General features: G+C 59.7%; 2 protein-coding genes across 7 annotated transcripts in view; one reads left to right on the forward strand and one right to left on the reverse strand.

The window, feature by feature from the left end:
- Positions 1-561: 561 nt before the first annotated feature.
- On the forward strand, positions 562-9603 carry LGALS12 (galectin 12). 6 transcript variants are annotated; one of them, XM_070426409.1, is made up of 10 exons: positions 562-889; positions 973-1028; positions 2623-2711; positions 2824-3037; positions 3254-3373; positions 3943-3981; positions 4528-4615; positions 5159-5247; positions 8120-8270; positions 8621-9603. In XM_070426409.1, exons 3-10 carry the CDS (start codon positions 2671-2673, stop codon positions 8917-8919), a joined length of 1041 nt encoding a protein of 346 aa, XP_070282510.1. In that variant the 5' UTR covers positions 562-889; positions 973-1028; positions 2623-2670; the 3' UTR covers positions 8920-9603. The 6 variants fall into 6 exon arrangements, with proteins under 6 accessions (XP_070282510.1, XP_070282512.1, XP_070282511.1 ...); XM_070426411.1 differs by having other exon boundaries at positions 1011-1028; XM_070426410.1 differs by having other exon boundaries at positions 562-720.
- Positions 9604-13657: 4054 nt separating this feature from the next.
- Positions 13658-18872, reverse strand: part of LOC139018666 (uncharacterized) — a 66898-nt gene continuing 61683 nt past the window's right edge. The window contains exons 26-28 of the mRNA XM_070427318.1: positions 17026-17128; positions 15902-16171; positions 13658-14543 (exon numbers count right to left, since the gene is read on the reverse strand). Coding sequence (XP_070283419.1) covers positions 15927-16171; positions 17026-17128 — 348 coding nt within the window. The 3' untranslated portion in view covers positions 13658-14543; positions 15902-15926. The remainder of the gene's footprint in view (positions 14544-15901; positions 16172-17025; positions 17129-18872) is intronic.

Raw genomic sequence — 18872 nt, forward strand, 5'->3', positions numbered from 1 at the left:
ACATGACAGTGATGAAGTAGCAACGGAAATAATTTTATGGTTGGGTCACAACATGAGGAACTGTATTTAAAGGGCCAGAAGGTTGAGAACCACTGTTCTAAAGGGTCGTGGGGGAGCTTGATGGAAATGCAGGTGTCCGAGTGCACCCCCCGACACAGACCTCCCCGGGACACACACACACACACACACACACACGGCTACATACAGGCGACTAGAGGCCAGCACGCAGCGCAGTGGCTGAGCGAGAACCCAGGTGACCTTGGGCGCGCTGTGCCTCTCACCGTGCCACGCTGCCTTTTCTGAGCTTGAAGGGGCCCTCCTCCCTTCCTGCCCTTTTCTCACCCCCTCCCCCACTTTCTTGAGGCGCCAGCTGGGCCCTGGCATTTCCAGCCGATGCTGAAACGGAGCCCCAGGGAACGATACAACTTACAAAACAGAAAAATGGAGAAAAGGGCAAGGGCACGAGGGGGAGAGGAGAACCCCATGTGGGGAGCACGGGAGGGAGGAGGGAACGGGAAGCCAGGCCAAGGTGCCCAGGAAGCTGGGGAGCTGGGGGCGGGGCCACCAGCCTGCCTCTGACCCGGGAGGGCTCAGGGGGCCGGCCTGGAAACCACAACCCCCCTGGCCCCCAGGAGCCAGCCTCTGCCCCTTCACCCCGCTGTGCTCTGCGACAGCTGGCCCGGCGCTGCAGGCCCAGAGGGGCAGCCGGTCGGTCGGTTGGTCAGTTGGTGTGAGTTTCCTACCCGGACAGCCCAGTCCAGCTGGTGGGGCTAGGGTGCGGGTGTGGCACCAGGAGTGGGTGGCCCATGCCCTCCCAGGCCAGCTCCCAGCAGCGTTAGGACCAGCAGCTGGACACGCTGCCCCAGGGCTTAGGATCCCAGCTGGGAAGGTGAGTCAGCCAGCGGGCCAGGCTCCTGGAATCGGGACCAGCGGCTCCCATTGGGGGCACCCCACCACCCATGTCACCGGCAGAAAAACTGGACCCGCTTCCTGACACCTTCATCCTGCAGCCGCCCGTCTTCCACCCGGTGAGCAGCCGCCTCCCATCCGGCTGGGCCAGCCTCCAGGTGGTGGGAGGGAGAGACGCAGCTCCGGAAAGGTCCTCCTGAGCTGAGCACAGTGCCAGCCAGCTGTTCCCACTTGGGTGTGAGTGACTGTTGAGGTTGCATTTAAAAAGCAGTAGAGCTGTGAGTAGGAGCATCTGGGGGAGTGGGTGACCAGGAGGGCCTGGGGGAGCGGGTAGTATCGTTGGGGGGACGTTGTGGGGACCCTGAGCACCTGGCAGGGGGCTTCCTGGCTGCCTCCTCCCGCTGTGTCCCGGAGGATTTGCGGGAGCCTGGCCGTGCTGCGGAAGGCTGAGCTCGCAGGTGACGGCACCCTCCACTGAGGGGCAGCACTGAGCCCTTTCTCTTCACGTGGCCTCCTCTCACAAAAGCTGCAGCAGCTGTTACTCACAGGCCAAGCCTGAGCTTGGGGAGTGGAGGGACGTGGAGCTCAGCCCAGCCGAGCTGTGGGTGGTCTGGCCTCCGGACCCCCCGCATCTCTCCAGGCCCTAGTAATAGGGGGAAGAGGCTGTCCCCCTGCTACAGCCCCTTCTTGCTTTCCAGCTGCAGCTCCCACCGGGCGGGCAGAGTCAAGGGGTCTGGGCTCCCTCTGGGTCAGCGGCCGCCAACCGGTGGTCTGTGAGGTCCGGAAGGCTGGCGACTGCTGGTCCAGGTGGTTGGGGTTCCTGGAGGCGGCTGCGGGTGGGGAAACCGCGTGAAGGCTGGTCCTGTGACCCTGCCCGCTGTGTGCCTGCCGCAGACACCTGTTCAGAGCCCACGCTGTGCCAGGCCGGGCACTGTGCCTACAGAAGGGAGAGGCGGGGCTGCGGCTTTGAGCGCCTTGTGCCTCCCATGGCCAGCGAGGCACACGTCGCCGTGAGCCAGCCGGCAAGGGCCACGCTCGCCAAACCAGCCCAGTGTTCTGGAGCACGGGGAGGGGAGAAACAATCCAGACACTAAAGGGTTGGTGCTGGAGAAGGAGCCAGAGAAGCTGTCAGAGAAGATGTCAGGAGCCCTGAAGGTCAAGGTCCCCGGGCACAGGGAGAGGGAGGAGACAGCCCGGAGAAGACAGGGAGCTGTGAAGAGTGCGCTGTGTTTTATGGCTGCCAGGCAGCTTCAGGCCATTGTCAGGTGCCTGTCCAGGTGTCCAGATCAGGGGCCACCCTCAGGTCCCCACCTGTCCATCCTCCTGCCTCCCAGGTCCCAGGCTCTGGCCAGGGAACAGCCCTCAGGGAGCCTCACTGCCCACTCCTGGAGGCCAGGGTGCAAGCAGTGGTCAGCGGGCCTCCCTGGGGCACTGCTGCGCCCTAGGTGCTGGGGGAGGGGCTGGGCCTACGCTGGGGGCGTGGATGGGGGCAGAGGAGCTGAATTTGGCTTTCCCAGGGCAGTGTGGCTTCGACAGGTGGAGGTCCAGGAAAGGGGAGTGGTTAGAAGACCACATTCCAGAGAAAACTAACTCCCCCAGCTGCTTGGGGCGGGAGACCCGAATTTTCTCGTTCTTCTCCCTTCCCCACCCGTGGGATATGGGGTCCCTCGGCCTCTTCTCCAACCGTCAGGGCGGGTTTCTCCCCTCGTCCAGGTGGTTCCTTATGTCACAACCATTTTCGGCGGCTTACGCGCCGGCAAGATGGTCATGCTGCAGGGCGTGGTCCCGCTAGATGCACGCAGGTAGGGGGTGCTCCCCGGGGTGTGGGCTCAGCCCCGGGAGGATGGAGGGGGGCGGTTTGGGGGCCTCTGGGGCCGCTGAGCGGAGTGCCCTTCAGAGCCTCGCCGCCCACAGGTTCCAAGTGGACTTCCAGTGCGGCTGCAGCCTGCACCCCCCGCCCGACATCGCCATCCACTTCAACCCTCGCTTCCACACCACCCAGCCGCACGCCATCTGCAACACCCTGCAGGCCGGGCGCTGGCAGGCCGAGGCCCGGTGGCCCCACCTGGCCCTGCGCAGGGGAGCCAGCTTCCGCATCCTCTTCCTCTTTGGACACGAGGACATGAAGGTGAGTGCGTGGGCACCGGGCCCTAGAGCGGGCGTCCTTCCGCCCGTCCTTCCTCTGCGGAGTCTCCTGCTGAGGGGCCCAGACATAGCGGCACTGTGTTCACGGGGATGGGGGAGGGGAGGTACCCAGAGAACCAAGGAGCTGCCAAGCCCGGCTCCAAGCTGCCCGGGCCCGGGGCCTGATGTGAGCTGCGCTGAGGCCGCCCCGCGCCTGCAGGTGAGCGTGAACGGCCAGCACTTCCTCCACTACCGCTACCGGCTCCCGCTGTCTCGTGTGGACACCCTGGGTATATTCGGGGACATCCTGGTGAAGGCTGTTGGATTCCTGAACATCAACGTAAGTTCTCGTGGGGCCAGGGCGGGCGTGGCAGTGGCCTCTGACCTCCTCTGACACGTGGGCAGGCCCGGGACCCCCGCCCGCCCCAGACAAGCCCTGTCGCAGCAGCTGTGACCGAGGTGGAGGGGTTCGTGGAGGTGCCGGGCATGAATGGGGTGAGGGCAGGAGAAGGTGACGACAGGAGGGGCCCGGGAGCCGGGGATGGAAGTCTGCACTGGGCGTGGGGTCTGGTCAACTCGGGGAGCGGTGGCCAGGAGGCGACTCACTTGGAGACGTGGTGCTGAGGGGCCCAGACAGCAGCTGGCGGTGTCACTCCCCCCTCTCCCCCACCGTCAGGGGCGGATTAAAAGGCAGGTTTCTGGGGGCCTCGGCCAGAGATTCTGATTCCGAGTCTGAGATGGAGTCCGGGAACCCACGAGGCCAGCTCCGAGCACCACTGCCCAGGCCCGTGGGCAGCGCTCAAGGCCCCATCCGCGCCCAGCATCCGGCCCAGGCAGGCAGGGCAGCCAGGTGGCCCCGGGGCGGGCAGCAGCCCTGAATCCGGGGTTGCCTTTTCTCTTTCCCAACAGCCGTTCCCAGAGGGCGGCAGCGAGTATCCAGTTGGACACGTGAGTCTCTTGGGAGCAAGGTGGGCCCCTGTCCCAGACACAGGAGCCGAGCCCCCGTTCTCCCTCCCCCGGCGTGACCCGCCCCTCGCCTGCTGGGCTGTGTCCCCTGGCGCAGGCCCACCTGCCCTTCCCTCGCTGCATGGTTGCCATGGATATGACTAGCCCTGCCTTGGTCCCTGGAGAGCCTGGCCTGGCCTGGCCCAGCGCCCAGCTCCTCTCCTGGGCCAGCTTGGGAGGAGGAATGGGGGAGGGGTGCCCTGAATGGGCAGGCCCCGAATTTATAGCAGAAGGTCCCTGTAGATGGGAGCTTCCGATTCCCACAGCCCACAGGGAAGGCGGCTGGGCTGGGCTGGCCTGCAGGGCGGGCGGGGAGGAGGCACAGGTATTGCCAAGGCCGCCCGGTGAGTGAGGGACAGACCCTCTGCCCCGTTTCCAGAGCTGGCGTCCATCTGAATTCACGAGGGTCCCACTGGGGCCCCACTCACTCACCTGTACTGTCTCTGAGACAAACCCCACTGACCCCCCGTTTTTCACGATAATGTCCAGAGCCTCCCTTTCACTGAGCGAACCCCGCCTGACCTCGGCATCCCTCTTCTTTCCTTGACAGCCCTTCCTGCTGGGGAGCCCCAGGCTGGTGAGTGAGTGCCCCCAGGCCTCACTGCCCTCAGGGGTAGGAGGCCCCCACCTGGCGGGAAATGCCCCCCCCCTCTTCCCCGCCCAGGGTTCTCCCTCCCTCCAGAGAGAAGTGAAGGTGTGGGCAGCGGCAGGCTGCTCCGGCTCCCCTTGACCTTGACTTTATTCTGCTCACGGTTACGGTTACTGGACCTCTCCGGGGCCGGGCTCTAGGACAGAGGGACGAGCCAGTCCCAGGCCCCCAGCTCACAGGCTGGGGGGAGGCTGCCCAAGGAACGGCCGTTACAGTTCGGGGTGCGGGATGGGGGGCATCGTGGTGCCCGCAGCACAGCGGCAGCGAGCTCAGCCCGGAAAGGCAGGGAGAGGCCAGGCCTGCAGAGGGTGTCTGATAACGGGCAGAGCCGAGTCCCCCAGCTGCGGGCCTCGAGGCAGAGACTTACCTGCTCCAGGCCCCCGCCCCGCCCCGGAGGGTGCCCCCCAAAGTGCTCCTGGGGACGGCTGAGCCCCCTGTGAGTCCCCTCAGTGCCCTCCCATGTTCCTCCAGGAGGTGCCCTGCTCACGCCCCCTCCCCCGGGGCCTCTGGCCGGGACAGGTCATCCTGCTGCGGGGGCTGGTCTTGCCGGAGCCCACGGAGTAAGTACGCAGCCGGAGGAGGGAGGGAGGGCCTCCCTGCGCCAGGCCAGGCGCCAGCTTTACACGCATTTGCCTCTTAGTCTCCAAAGCCGCCATTTAACCCCGTTTCACAGAGGAGCGGACAGAGGAGTCAGCTGGTCAGGGTTGCAGGGCTTGCACAAGGCAGCCTGGGACTGGGGCCAGGACCCAGCTGCCTTCGCCGCCCCAGCAGCCCCAGCAGCCCCAGTTCTGGGAGTATCTTCCAGGCCGCTCATCGCAGGCCCTGCCTGGGGCCTCGGGACAGGCCCTGGAGAGGCGCAGGCTGAGGCCCGAGAGGATGCGACCTCCAGCGGCGACACAGCAGGTGTAGAAACACAGCAGGCGGCCCCAGAGGAGGCCTGGCGCTGGGAGTGGGGACCGGGAGGGACACCATAGCCAAGTAGCCGCTGCCTAACTTCTCCCCCTGGGGGCACTCGTGCACCATCCCCAACCCCGCCTCCTCTCTCCTGTTCCTGGAATTGCCTTGGATTCCCTGGCTTTCGGGCCACGCTGCCTCCTGGGTTTGACCCACAGTTACTACCTCTGCAACTTCAAGGCATTCCTTTCCCCTTCTACGCCTCAGCTTCTTTGCCTATGAAAGGGGTAATAACAGGGCTGACTTCAGGGCGGTGTAAAGGCTCCTAATTGTGCCAGGCACAGCTGGTGTTCCACACGTGCTGCGTACCCGATTTCCGGAGGAGGAGGGGCGGGGGAGTGGGGGGACTGCCTCGGTGCTCCCACTCTCCCGCTGGCTCTGTGACTGTGTTTGAGGTCACTGACCTCACTCAACCCTGCCCTCCTGCTCCAGCCCTGGACAGCACGGACCTCAGAGCCAGGCTCCGCTGGGCTGGGTTCCTGATTTTGCCTCCTACACCGGGTGGCCTTGGGCAGGTCCCCACACCTCTGTGTGTCAGAGGTCCCGAGTTTCCCACCAGGAAAAAAAAAAGGAGAAATAATTCCAACCACGTAGGGAATGGTTCCCAGGGATAAAGAACACCCTCCCCTGCCCCCCAAAAACGTGGAGGCCTGAGACCAGGCTCCTCGTCTAGCTCCGAGTCCCGTGGTTATGAGTGACAGGGCAAGTGATTTAGCCGCTCTGTCGCCAGGCCATGAATCCGAGGGCCCTCTGAGGCCCGACAGGTGGCAGAAGCAGGCTGGGGAGCTGGGGAGTGGGGAGCATGTGTCCATGACAGATCGGGTCATTTTGAAGGAGAAGCTGGGAGCCATCTCTTACCCAAACGCTCGCAGCTGCGGAACAGGGAATGACTGGAAAGTGGAAGAGTAGCTCGGACCAGCCAGAGCACTCGTACAGGCCGCCTGGGCCGGGGCCTCCCACACCCAGGCTCAGCACAGTGGCTGCAGGCAATGCTGCCACCGCCGCTGTCGCTGGTTTTCGGAAAGCAGCTGTGGCTGGCCTGGGACAAACGGGGCGAGCATGTGAGGGTGCTGGCCTCAAGTGCCCTGGAAGTGTCCTCCTCCTCTGACCCACCCCCAAGCACTGAGGATCTGGGGGTTCGGCGGCAGCCTCAGAGAGCTCCCCCAGAGCTCCCCGGGCCTCCGGAGGGAGTCAGTAGGCACCGGCTGTGCTGGGCAGGGCTGAGGGGGGACACCGAGGCCCCCAAGGGTTCTCAGGCCACTGGGAAGACAGGGCCTTTCTGGGGAGGAGTCTGGGGAAGGGGGTTGCGGGGGGTGGCCAGCTCCCGGCCACTGCGGGCTGGAGGCTCCCTGCAGGCCCCTCTCTGGGGTCCCCGCCTTTAAGCTTCTGCCCGGTGTCAAGTCCTTGCCATCCTCTTCCCAAAGCTGCACATGGATGGAGCGCCCGCCAGGAACAGGTTCCAGAAGGGATTCCCTGCGAGGCCCCCAGGCAGGCCCTTCCCGGGCTCCGTGCCCTCTGAGCCCGAGGCCCCTCTCCACTCCCAGCCACTTCCTGCCGAGGGCTCGGGCCACAGTGTCGGGGCTGCTGTTTCAAAGAAAGTGACTTTGGGACAGAACCTGGCTGTCCTGACAGAAAGACACCCCCCGCCCCCCGAGTCCTGAATCCTGGTGCACATCCCAAGGGAAGCCCCACAGCTGTTCCTAGTAGCAGGGAAGTCCTCTACCCTCCGTCCTCCTCGGAAAAATGGGCTGAAACACCCCAGGTCAGGACCAGAAAAGCCAACGCTGCATCTACAAAGCACCTACTGCGTGCCAAGTACTTGCTACGTGTCACACACACTCCTCCTCTGTTCCTCGCGGTGCCCTGAGAGGTCTGGTGTGGTATTTTAGCGTTTATAGTGTTTTTTTAAACGATAGGTATAATTTGAGTGCTTGTTGTACAGCAGCTGTGGCTCTGAGCACTTTGAGTTAAATGTGTTAACTCATTTAACTCTCCTCAGTACTGTCGTCCCCACATTACAGATGGGGAAACTGAGGCACAGAGCCTCTGACTGGCCCAGGGCCCCGGGACTGGAGAGAGGCCGAGGCCGAGCTGAACTCAGGCAGCCTCACTCTAACCCCTGCACCGTTTGCAAAACACGTAAACAGTACCTGGCACACGCCCCCAGGAAGCGCTGGCCCTCGCTAACGTCGCCATTCTCCCCGTGTGGAGGAGGGGAAACTGAGGCTCGGGCGAGGTCGTGGGCTCCCCCGTGGTCCTGCAGCCCGTGAGTGGCCACGAGGGGGTCCAGTCTCCGCGTGGGGTTCCCGCAGGCGTTTCACTTGCGCTGTCAGGGGCCCAGAGCTGCTTTCTGGGGGCGGGACCCGCCCAATCTTCCAGCCGCCCCCTCCCTTCAGGGCCCGGCCGCAGCCTGGAGGCGTCGGGGCGCCAGGGCCGGGGGCTCCGGAGGCTGAGTCCCTTCTCCGCTCCTGCCTGCAGCTTCACGCTGAGCCTGGTGGACGAGGCCGCGCGTGTCCCCGTGGCTCTCAGGGCCTCCTTCGCAGACAGGACGCTGGCGTGGGTGTCGCCCTGGGGGCGGAAGCAGCTGATCTTGGCCCCCTTCCTCTTCTACCCCCAGCGGTTCTTCGAGGTGGGTCAGAGCCAAGCACGCCCACCCGGGACACTGAGCAGGGGGTGCGTCCCGGGGGGACCTCCATGCCAGGGCTCTCCACCCCGCGCTGTGGCCGGGAGCCCCCTGGGCCGGGGTGGGCCTGGTACCAGCATTGAGGGCAGCAGCTCCTGGTACAGCTGCTGGAACTGAGGCCCTGAGCTGAGATCCCGGTGGGAGGACTGGTGGCCAGCGGGGCCCTCGTTCTGTCCGGGGGCAGCACTGGGTGCCCCATGGGCCCGCGGAGGGGAGGAGGGCTCGCTGGGGGGGCCCGAGGCAGGCAGCGGAGGGCCCGTCAGGAAGCTCGCGGGCCTCATGCCCTCCTTTGCCAGGTGCTGCTGCTGTGCCAGGAGGGAGGGCTGAAGCTGGCGCTCAACGGGCAGGGCCTGGGCGCCACCAGCCTGGGCCGGCAGGTCCTGGAGCGGCTGCGGGAGCTGCGGGTCAGCGGCACCGTCCAGCTGTACTGTGTGCACCACTGAGGAGAGGCCGGGACGACGAGGGCCCGCCACACCGGCCCCACGCTCTGCCCACCCCTCGAAGTGCCCGCCTGTCGCCGCCATGCCAGGCCCAGCTCACTTCCAGGGTCCGCGGGGGCTGGGTCCCCCCGCAGAGGGCAGGCAGGGGGGTGTGAGGGCGCCTCCAGCTCTGGGCCTCCCTCCCCCAGGAGCTGGGGGTTTGCCTCCGTCTTCCTTCAGGGCTTGGAGAGGAGGCAGGTTGTGTAGCCGAACAAAGGCACACAGAGTCCTGGCTCAGGGACGTGACAGGCTCCCGCCGCCCACCTGACAGCAGAGAGAATGGGCTGTGCCCACGGACCCCCAGGGGAGGAGTCTGGGGGAGGGGTTTGGGGAAGGGGGTTGGGGGGGTGGCCAGCTCCCCACCGCCGCAGGCCAGCATGTTGGGGTGGCTCTGCTCCCCGGCACTTGCCCAGACATTTCCTTCTTGTGAGAACCCAGGGACGCGGGCGGGATGGAGGACGAGGCGTGGCGGGGTTGTCCGATGTCGCAGAGTGGGTCCCCGGGCACCAGGTCAGAAGCAGCTCTGTCCCTTGGTCAGCGTTCATGCTCAGGTTCACACGGACGGTGCTGGGCGTGTGGCTCCCCGACCACAGCGCTGTCCCGGGAGGAGAAACACCAACCTGGGTTCGCCTCCTGGCACCCGTAGGAGCTCAGCCGCCGTGGGTTTGGGCAAACACCCTGTGTTCGTCCGGAAAGGCGTGGGAAGTGACATCCACCCGGCGGGCGGTTGTGCGAATTTGTGAGTTGAAATTGCTTAACATGCCATGTACCGAGTTAGAATCAATAAATGGTGGCTCTCACTGCTATTGGGGAACTTGGACCATTTACATGAATCTTCCTAAACTCTCTCTCTCTCTCTCTCTCTCTCTCCCTCTCCTTCTCCCTCTCTCTCTCCCTCTCTCTCTCCCTCTCCATCTCTCTCTCTCTATCTCTATATCCATCTATATACATATACATATGATATGTTTACATTATTGCTATGATGTTCTCTACTTGTCCCATGACTTCTCTATTCCCTTCTCTTTCTACTTCTGTCTTTTATCTTAACTGAGTATTTTTTGTTTCCATTTACCCCAGTTATGGACTCATCAGCTTGGCCTCCTCTTCTGTATTTTTACTGAGGGTTTTAGGGCAGAGACTCCCCGCCTCAGCACCAATGCCGTCCTGAGCCAGATCAGTCCTTGCTGGGGGCCCGGGCCTGCGGGGACATTTAGCCGCATCCCTGAGCTCTGCCCACTGGGTGCCCGCAGCACCGCACGGGCTCTCCTGCCACCCCCACCCGCTGTGCCAGACAACGCAGCGAGGAGGCTCGCTCTGTCGAGGACCTCACAGGCCCGCAGGAGAAGAGGGCAAATGGCAAGTAGGTTTTCATGAAAGCCTCCAAAACGAGACTTTACAGTTCACGGTGGCCAAGGCCAGGGACACACACTCCTCTGTAGAGCCACTGGCAGGAGGTTCCAGGGGACTTCTCGGCGGCCGGCCATGTCGGGGGTCCTGGGGCTGGTGGGCGGGTTTTATGCCACCGGGAGACTTCCACTTCCGGTTTCCTTCGGATGGCGCTCTGGGAGACATGGTCTACCTCGAAAGCGAACCGCTAACTACATCAGAGGATGGACGCATCGGTGCCTTGTCCTAAATGGAATGTGCAATAACCTGCATCCGAACGTGGGCTCGCTGGGCTCACAGCCCCGGGGAGCAGCCCAAGCAGGCGTGGGGCCGCATTGCTGCCCCCGCTGCCCCTACTCCAGGAATTCGGGGCCTCTCCCACTGGACCCTGGGCTGCCATTTCTGTCTCGAGAGAACAGGCATTTCCAGGCACAGAGATGTGGGCCCCAATCCCCCCCTGTGACATGGTCTTAGCAAGGCCTTCAGAATACTGGGCTGCAGATGGTGGGGCAGACCAGGGGCTTCTGCACCCCACAGGGGGAACCTCCAGCAGGCGGTGCCTTAGGACAAGGGGCCCCGGAGCTCATTGGCCTTGGGGTGCCTGTGGCTGCAAGAACCAGAACTTCCCTGAGAGCGGCTTCCCCAGCCTGGCCGTCCGTCCGCTGGGACAGGGGGGCGGGAGGCAGGGGCGCAGGCTCCGCCCAGCAGCTCCCGAGGCCACCGAGGCCACCGAGGCCACCGAGGCCACCGAGGGATCTGCAAAGAGGCTCTTTTTTCCTAACAACCCTCAGGAGCTTTTTTATCCCGGGAGAAGGTGGTGATGGGGTCGGCTGGTTAGGCAGCCAGCAGTGCTCTCTGTCTCCTAAGCCCCCAGAATGGAAGCTGGTGGGCAGAGCGGCCTAGAGACACTCAGCTGCCCTCACAGGAGGGACAGAGCATGAGGAGCAGGGAGGAGGGGGCGAGGGGACAAGAAGGTGAACCGGCGGGAGCTCCCGGACACTCCGGGAGGAGGGGTGTGTGGTTTAGCCACTTCAGAGAAGCTGGGCTGCATGTACGAGAGCTGGTCACTCCTCGGCTTCGTGACCAGGCAGCTGCCAGCTGGCCACGGACGCAAGGGAACTGCGTGCACGTGTCCGTAAACGCACACGCACCGCCAGGCTTTCTTGTCTTCAGTCCTGAAGCCACCCATCCTCCCGCGGCGGTGTCTACTGCCCCACGGCTGGCGGCTCGGGTGCTCCTGTGGGGGCTGCGGGTACCACCTCATCTACACGGGGCTTCCTCCAGGGGTAGCAGCAACACAGACTTGCCACTTGCACACGGAAATGGCTCCGCTTTGCCATTTCTCACGGGACACACTTCTGGTTTTACACCCAAAGCTCTGGGGGGTGGGGGTGGAGGTGTGTCCATCATCCCTCCCCTCTTACCCAGGGGTTCTTTCTTTCGGGGCTTCAGCTTTCTGCAGATCCCAGTTCCCCTCCCATAGCTCTCCTGGCCCAGTGCGCACACCCTGTCCGCACACAGGCCCTGCAGTTCCACCTGGAGACCTCTGGGACAGGGGTCTTCAAACTTTTTAAACAGGGGGCCAGTTCACTGTCCCTCAGACTGTTGGAGGGCCGGACTATAGTTTAAAAAAAACTATGAACAAGTTCCTATGCACACAGCGGCGGCAAAAACACCCGGTGGGCCGGATAAATGTTTTCGGCGGGCCGCATGTGGCCTGCGGGCCGTAGTTTGAGGACCCCTGCTCTGGGGGCTGGACCTGTACTAAACCCGCAGATCTGCGCTCCAGCTGGTGCACAGGTGCCGGCTCAGGGTCACTACAATCTGAACTTCACCTTCACTCCCGGCACCTGGCTTATCAGCGTTTATATTCAGCCGTACACGTAGTAGGCATCTTCAGTGGTAACATTTTCATATTCCAGATACTACGGTGGGCTCTGGCCTGACAATGGGGAAGAAAAGGAGTCACGAGGCCTGGCTGTGGATAACAGTTCCTGTAGGGAAAGCACATATTTGCCACAAGAGCACCCAGTCCACGTGAAGTTAGAGTGTGACAAGTGCTGCTCAGAAGTACATGGGAGCCTCGACCTAGTCACAGGGAGCAGACGCGGGCTCCGCAGGAGAGAGCCTGTTTCCGACCAGGGGAAGGGCATGCGCGCTGTTAGCTGTCCTGGGAAGAAATGGTCCTGGGGCAGCTCAGGTGTCAGGGCCGTGAGTCATGCTGGAACAGGGAAGGTCCTCCTCCACTGTGTGTGGCCCCGGGAGGGCAGCCACGTCCCAGCGTCGCCTGGTGGAAGGTGAGCTGAGCCCATGGGCGTGGAGGCAGGTCAGGGTCATTGCAGGGACAGCCAGTTTTGACTCTGTAAATATATGAACGGACGTGCGTCCTGGACTGGAGCATGGTTATCCCCTAGCTCAGGGGTGGGCAAACTTTTTGACTCGAGGGCCACAATGGGTTCTTAAACTGGACCGGAGGGCCGGAACAAAAGCATGGACGGAGTGTTTGTGTGAACTAATATAAATTCAAAGTAAACATCATTACATAAAAGGGTACGGTCTTTTTTTTTTTTTTTTTTAGTTTTATTCATTTCAAACGGGCCGGATCCGGCCCGCGGACCGTAGTTTGCCCACGGCTGCCCTAGCTGTTCTTCCTTCCTGGTAAATTCTCTTTATTAGCTACAGGCTGGGATTTGCTGAGCTCTGGGGATTGAGGGCCCAGACTTTCATGTCTTTGGGATGGGAAGCCAAGTGGAAAGTGTCCCCTATGCCCAGGGCCAGAGTAGTGGTGGCCTTGGTGACCCCACAGGCGGAGACTCCTGGGGTCAGTCTCTGGGGAAGCTTGGTGGTAGATGCAGCAGCCCAGCAGCCTTGAAGGAGAGGGGGGTGGCCAGTTCTGAGCCCACACGGGACGCAAACAGGAAAACAGCTGTGAGTGATATCAAGAAAAGAACCTTCTAGAAATCCAACCCGGAATAGAATGACACATGCTAATTGAGCCCATGAATTAACAGTGATTTCACGCAATAGTCACAGGCAGGTAAGGCTAGACCAGGGGTGGGCAAACTTTTTGACTCGAGGGCCACAATGGGTTCTTAAACTGGACCGGAGGGCCGGAACAAAAGCATGGATGGAGTGTTTGTGTGAACTAATATAAATTCAAAATAAACATCATTACATAAAAGGGTACGGTCTTTTTTTTTTTTTTTAGTTTTATTCATTTCAAATGGGCCGGATCCGGCCCGTGGGCCGTAGTTTGCCCACGGCTGGGCTAGACCCTGTGTCGTAAATGCCATCCTTTTTAACAGTGGAGGCTGGCCCACTGAGGCCCTGCAGGTGTGGCGGGAGGTGGCCGTCTGGTCTGGATGTTGGACTCACTCGCCGGATGCTGGGGTTAGCCAGAGGAATTTTAGTCCCTTGTCCACCCGGAGAGTAAAATTAATCGAGGCAGAAGCAAAAGTGTGTGGAACCAATTTATTGAACGTCTGCCGACGGTCAGCAATGTGCTAAGGCATTTTATATCACCTCAAGGAAACAAGCGAAGCAGCCACTCTCACCCCCATGTTACAGAAGAGGAAACTGAAGCTCAGATTTCAAGAGTCTTTTTCAAGATCAGCCAGTGGAAGTGGCCAGCGGGTACTCAATTGTAGATGCTTCCCTTCCAAAGAGTTTTTTTCCCTCCAGTTTTTAAAATTTATTTATTTCAAGAAAAATGATTTTAAATATAATGTTACATGCAGTAAACCTTAATATTTCAAGAAAAATGACCTTAAATATAATGTTACATGCAATAAACACCAATTATTCAAGAAAAATGATTTTACATATAATAATACTAGAGGCCCAGTGCACGAAATTTGTGCACAGGCGGGGTCCCTAGCGGCTGCCGGCCAGGGCCTCCCTTCCCCCAGCTGCCTGCCGCCACTGGAAGGAGCAGGGCCGGCTGGGGAGAGGGGCCACGGTGGTTGGCCAGCCCCGTCCCCTGGACAAACTCCTGGTTGAGGGGACAATTTGCATATTCGGCTTTTATTAGATAGGATTACATGCAATAAACATGAATATTTCAAGAATATCCAAAGATTCTTGAGTTTGCAGGAAAGCAGTGGAAATATTTGGTAAAGGGATCACTGGATTCATTCATTTTCTTCTTCAAGAAGCTATGGTCTTGCTAGAATTAGTCCCTGGAAACGCCAGTGGGAGAGAGCATCAGGCACAGAGGGGTCAGCTGGTCCTTGAATCGGCCTCTAACTGGAGACTGTGCAGTGGCTTCTTCAAGCAGCTGTCACTGCTGGGGAGCACTGCGAAGAAGTGGCCAGGACTGGTGGCACCGCCACAGAAGCACCAGCTGACTCGGAAACTCCACGGTGAGGAGGAGAGCAGTGAATTGCTCAGAGTTAAAAGGAGTCCAAGACTGATGGTCCCTCCCTCTCGAGTCACAGAGACACATGACTTCTGTCCACCCCAGAGACCTTTCCCCAGGAAAGAAGAGCTCACGTCTGAGCAGCTCTGGCCCTGGAGGCCCTCTGGGGGGAAGGTGATCCTATCGGACCCTGGCTCATTCCAGACTCTCCCTGACAACCCACAGGACTTTTCAGGATCTGCCTTCAGAGCTGAGCTCAGAGGTAAAGGACTGCATATGCTCAGAGCCAGCCAGGCCCTCCCTCACAGGTCCCCATCTGACCCTTCATTCTGCACACGAGGAAGGCCCAGAGAGGGCAGTGACCTGTCCAAAGCCCTCAGTGGACTGGAAGCTGGTTTGGGATTTGAGCTTAGGTGTCTGCTATTCACAGGCAGCTCAGTATTCGGAAGGGATCCAGGCAGCTGAGAGCACAGAGGGCGAGGGGCGGTGCTGCTGCTGAACTAGGGACGAGAGGACCCTAGTGCATCCTGGTGGCAGGCGGCCTCGGGGTCACGGAAGCTATGCTGATGAGCTCGGAAACCATGTTCTCCTCTGAGCCTGGGCTCCTCCTCTGTAGACTGGGACAAGAAATGCTGCCTGATTGGCCACAGGCCTGTGGGAGGAGCAACTGCTAGTCAGAGTGGCTCACATCTGAGCAGAGCTTCCCCTTGCCCTGGCACGTTCCCAGTCATGTAATGCCCACAGGAAACCGTGACGTGGACGGGATAGAGGCACGTGGCCAATTCTGGATAGAAAACCAAGTCCAGGCAGGAAAGTGATCCTGTAGCACAGTGGTTCTCAACCTTCCTCATGCCGCGACCCTTTCATACAGCTCCTCATGTTGCGGTGACCCCCAACCATAAAATTATTTTCGTTGCTACTTCATCACTGTAATTTTGCTACTGTTAGGAATCGTCACGTAAATATCTGATATGCAGGATGTATTTTCATTGTTTGCGACTCACAGGTTGAGAACTGCTGCTGTAGCAGGTCTCCTGGCTGGTCGGGGGGTAGTGCCAGACTCTACACCCCGTTTTCCTGGCCTGCAGGGCAAGGAGGCCTCCCCGGGTTGCACTGGTGACCCTTGGCAAAAGGTTTCCCCACTGAAAAGGGCTCTTCAAAGAGCAGAAAGCAGTCCGACTCAGTGGACAAAACACTGGTTTTGGAGTCAAAGCAATTGGTTCACACTCTGAAGTGTGCACGTAGCTTTGGGGCCTGGGGCTGGTTAAATGCTTGGTCCCTGATATTTACCAAGAGCCGCCCCTCATCCTCCTGTCAAGGGAACCCCAAATGGAATCACCCCACAGGGCTCTTACCTGTTGGCTCCAGGGCGGCCATTTCTCAGTTTAGCGACAAAGTGCTCGCAGTTGCGAAATAAAAATGGTCATTCCAGGTTTCACCAATTTTCTTCTTCGCCAAATTGACAATGTCATGAACAGGCCGGGGTCTGTACTTGCCATCCAAGAAGTTGTTGACCTTGTACGTGTTATCCCCTGCCACTTCTTCCAGAGGTTCACATTTCACTATGACTTGTATGACTACATAGCCATGTTCAAGGTCGGAAGAGCTAGACCCGGAGGACTCACCTGGGATCACAGAGAGACTAAGCTGCTGCCATGCTCAGCAGTGCCATGTTGGACAAGGAGGGGAGAAGAGAGGACGTCCCACTACTGACATCGGAGGTCACTGCCCCTTCCTTCTACCATCATTCCCTCTTGTTATAAGTTAAATTTAGCAGGAGTGCAATTGTTTGAGCCACACTTTTGTAACTTAAATACTTAAGGCTCTGTTGCCCACATGTTCCCACAACAAATGGCAACTCCATCATAACTTAGAATGGGTGCCATGGGATTCCACTGATGTCAGACTTTGATGCATTTAACAAATCTCCAATTGTTGGGTATTTCAGTTGTTTAAACTTATTTTGACCATACACAATGATATCATAACAATACTTGCAGATGACGCATCTTTGGGCATGGGTCTGACTCAGACACATTTTTGAGTTTTTTAGAATCTACCTGGAAGAAGCCAGTCTCAGCTGATTCTCTTACCACCTCTCCCAGGTGATAACTTATCTCCATTTCACAGAACCAATTTTGAGCCACAGAACTTAAGAGACAAAAGTTGTGGAGCAAGGATTTGAAAGAACTCCAAAGGCCTAGTGATTTCTATTGTTGTGTAGAAACTGTGGGCCCATGGCAAGAGGGATCTTCTCATCATTTTCTTACGTCCTATCACCTGGCTTCGTTCTGGACACTTAGGAGAGAGTCACAACAGAATTGTCAACTGATGGAGTCCACATTCCATTCCTTAGCGAGTAAAGATCTGACATGTCATAGTTGAAAAGGAAAAGGATGCTATTACCACAGTAATGAGTTCTCTTTTGTTCCCTTTTCTCAACATAAAGCTGGTGATTAAACAAATAATTCATCTTTACCTGATTTCACATGAATCACAAAACCGTCTCCCACATAGATAGCCCAGTGTTTGTAAACATCTCCAATTTGAATCAGGTCTCCGGGTATTGGGTCTTCGCTTGACTACAACAGAAAAGCAGAGAGAGAGTAGACAGATGGTAGGAAGCAGCAGAGACGGGGCTGGAGAGCTGCAGACTGCTCCCTGCCACACAACACCTAGTAGCAACCCCGGGAGAGGAGCCTCCGGGACTGCTGGGGTCACCAGCTTTGCTGTCACTCAGAGAAGCCCCGTTGGGGGCAGGAGGGACAGGAAGCCTGGACACAGTCGGGCTGAAGCCTTTCCTCTCGGGGCCCTAGCACTTTGTCCCGCCCCATTGCTCCCGCCCCATTGCTGGGCATTAGCGTGGCTCTCATCTTCTGCTCTGACACTTCCACATCCTGAGTCTGACTGCAGCTGAGAGACTGCCCCCCCCCCCCCCTCCCCAGGGCTAGCCAGTTCCTGAAGATCAGCTCACAGCAGCCCCTTAAACGGTCTTTTTAATGCAAAGGAACCAATGCAGAGCTCACTGCAGGCCACTCTCCACCTACCCAATGCCCCCAGGTCCAGGTACAAGTCAACTAGAGACAGCGCCTCTGCCCCAGAGCCTGCAGAAAGCATTCTACCAGCAAGTCCTAAGCCTGCTCGCCCGCCCCAGTCCCTCTTCCCACAGACACCACCGGCCAGGCTCTTGCCCTTAGCTCTGTCCAGCTCTTCACCCTCATCCCTCTCACCCTCATCCCTCTCCACCTCCCTGTCTCCCTCCCCACTTTCTCTGCCTCCTCCCCAACCCAGTGCCCCCTCATGTGGCCCCAAGTGGCGGCCATGCCCCTCCTCTTGGGAGCTGGGAGTCACAGCTGTCTCCTCCTCTGCAATCCTCTCCTGACCGGTTGCCTGACTGAACCTCCACGAGCCTATTAGACGCAGGAGTGAGAGCAGGCTGTCCATAGCGGTGCTGAGTAGCCTCCTCCTCAGACTCTCCCAACCTCTGGGCATTCATTCATGGAGACACAAACTGAAGGCTTCTCAGGCCCAACAGTGGGCACCTGGGCCAGGCACCCTCCCTGGTGGCGACCACACAGCTGCCAGTGGGACATTTCCATCACACGCACCCACTCAGCCAACAGCACCTCAGGCTTAAGGGCCCAACGAGTCCCCACTCCCGGGTGTGGGCATGGGGACTGGTGAGGGTGAGGGCCTTACCCCAGATGGCTCAGCCAGACAGCAGTCAGCCCTTCCCGCTCCCACCCCCGCCCCCAATGGAGGCTGCCTTTCTCCACGTTCACATGCCTTCCCAGCGAATGAGTGTCCACCCCACAGGGCATCCAGTCCCATGGAACGAAGCCTGCTCTGTCCTCTGCTCGTTCTGTGCCCTTCCTTCTGGCGTCACTCAGCCCAGCTTGCTAATCAGAGGCCTAGTCATCCTTCCCTCCTCCTTCTCCCTCAGCCCCACGTCCAAGTACCAAGTGCCTTCAATGCCATCTTCCTCCATCCCCCTCCCTCTAACATGGGTTTCATTCCACTCACTCCTTACCCACCCGTGTGGTCCAGTGGGACTTTCACAGGGAACATCGGGCAATGACCTACCTGGACCCTCAAATGCTGTCCACACCCTTTAGGCAGCTCATGGTCCAGCTCTCACCCGCATCCCTCTTCACCTTCCTGTCTCCCTCCTCTCTCTCACCCTCCTCCCTGTTTCCCTCCTCCCTCTCACCCTCATCTCTCTTCACCCTCATCCCTCCTCACCCTCATCCCTCTCTCCCTCCTTCCTCTCACCCTCATCCCTGTTTTCCTCCTCTATTCTTCTCTTCCTGAGCTACTTATTTTTCC

Source organism: Myotis yumanensis, unplaced genomic scaffold, assembly GCF_028538775.1.
Source record: "Myotis yumanensis isolate MYYU_CA2020_CCGP unplaced genomic scaffold, mMyoYum1.0.hap1 SCAF_10, whole genome shotgun sequence".
Lineage (NCBI taxonomy): Eukaryota > Metazoa > Chordata > Mammalia > Chiroptera > Vespertilionidae > Myotis > Myotis yumanensis.

What these genes read in the sequence shown, in the direction of transcription:
- LGALS12 (XM_070426408.1), top strand. Translation starts at nt 960, where the DNA reads ATGTCACCGGCAGAAAAACTGGACCCGCTTCCTGACACCTTCATCCTG. An exon ending in GTCCCGCTAGATGCACGCAG is followed by an intron (nt 2,712 to 2,823) that starts GTAGGGGGTGCT and finishes CGCCGCCCACAG; the next exon opens with GTTCCAAGTGGACTTCCAGT. An exon ending in ACCCCCAGCGGTTCTTCGAG is followed by an intron (nt 8,271 to 8,620) that starts GTGGGTCAGAGC and finishes CTCCTTTGCCAG; the next exon opens with GTGCTGCTGCTGTGCCAGGA.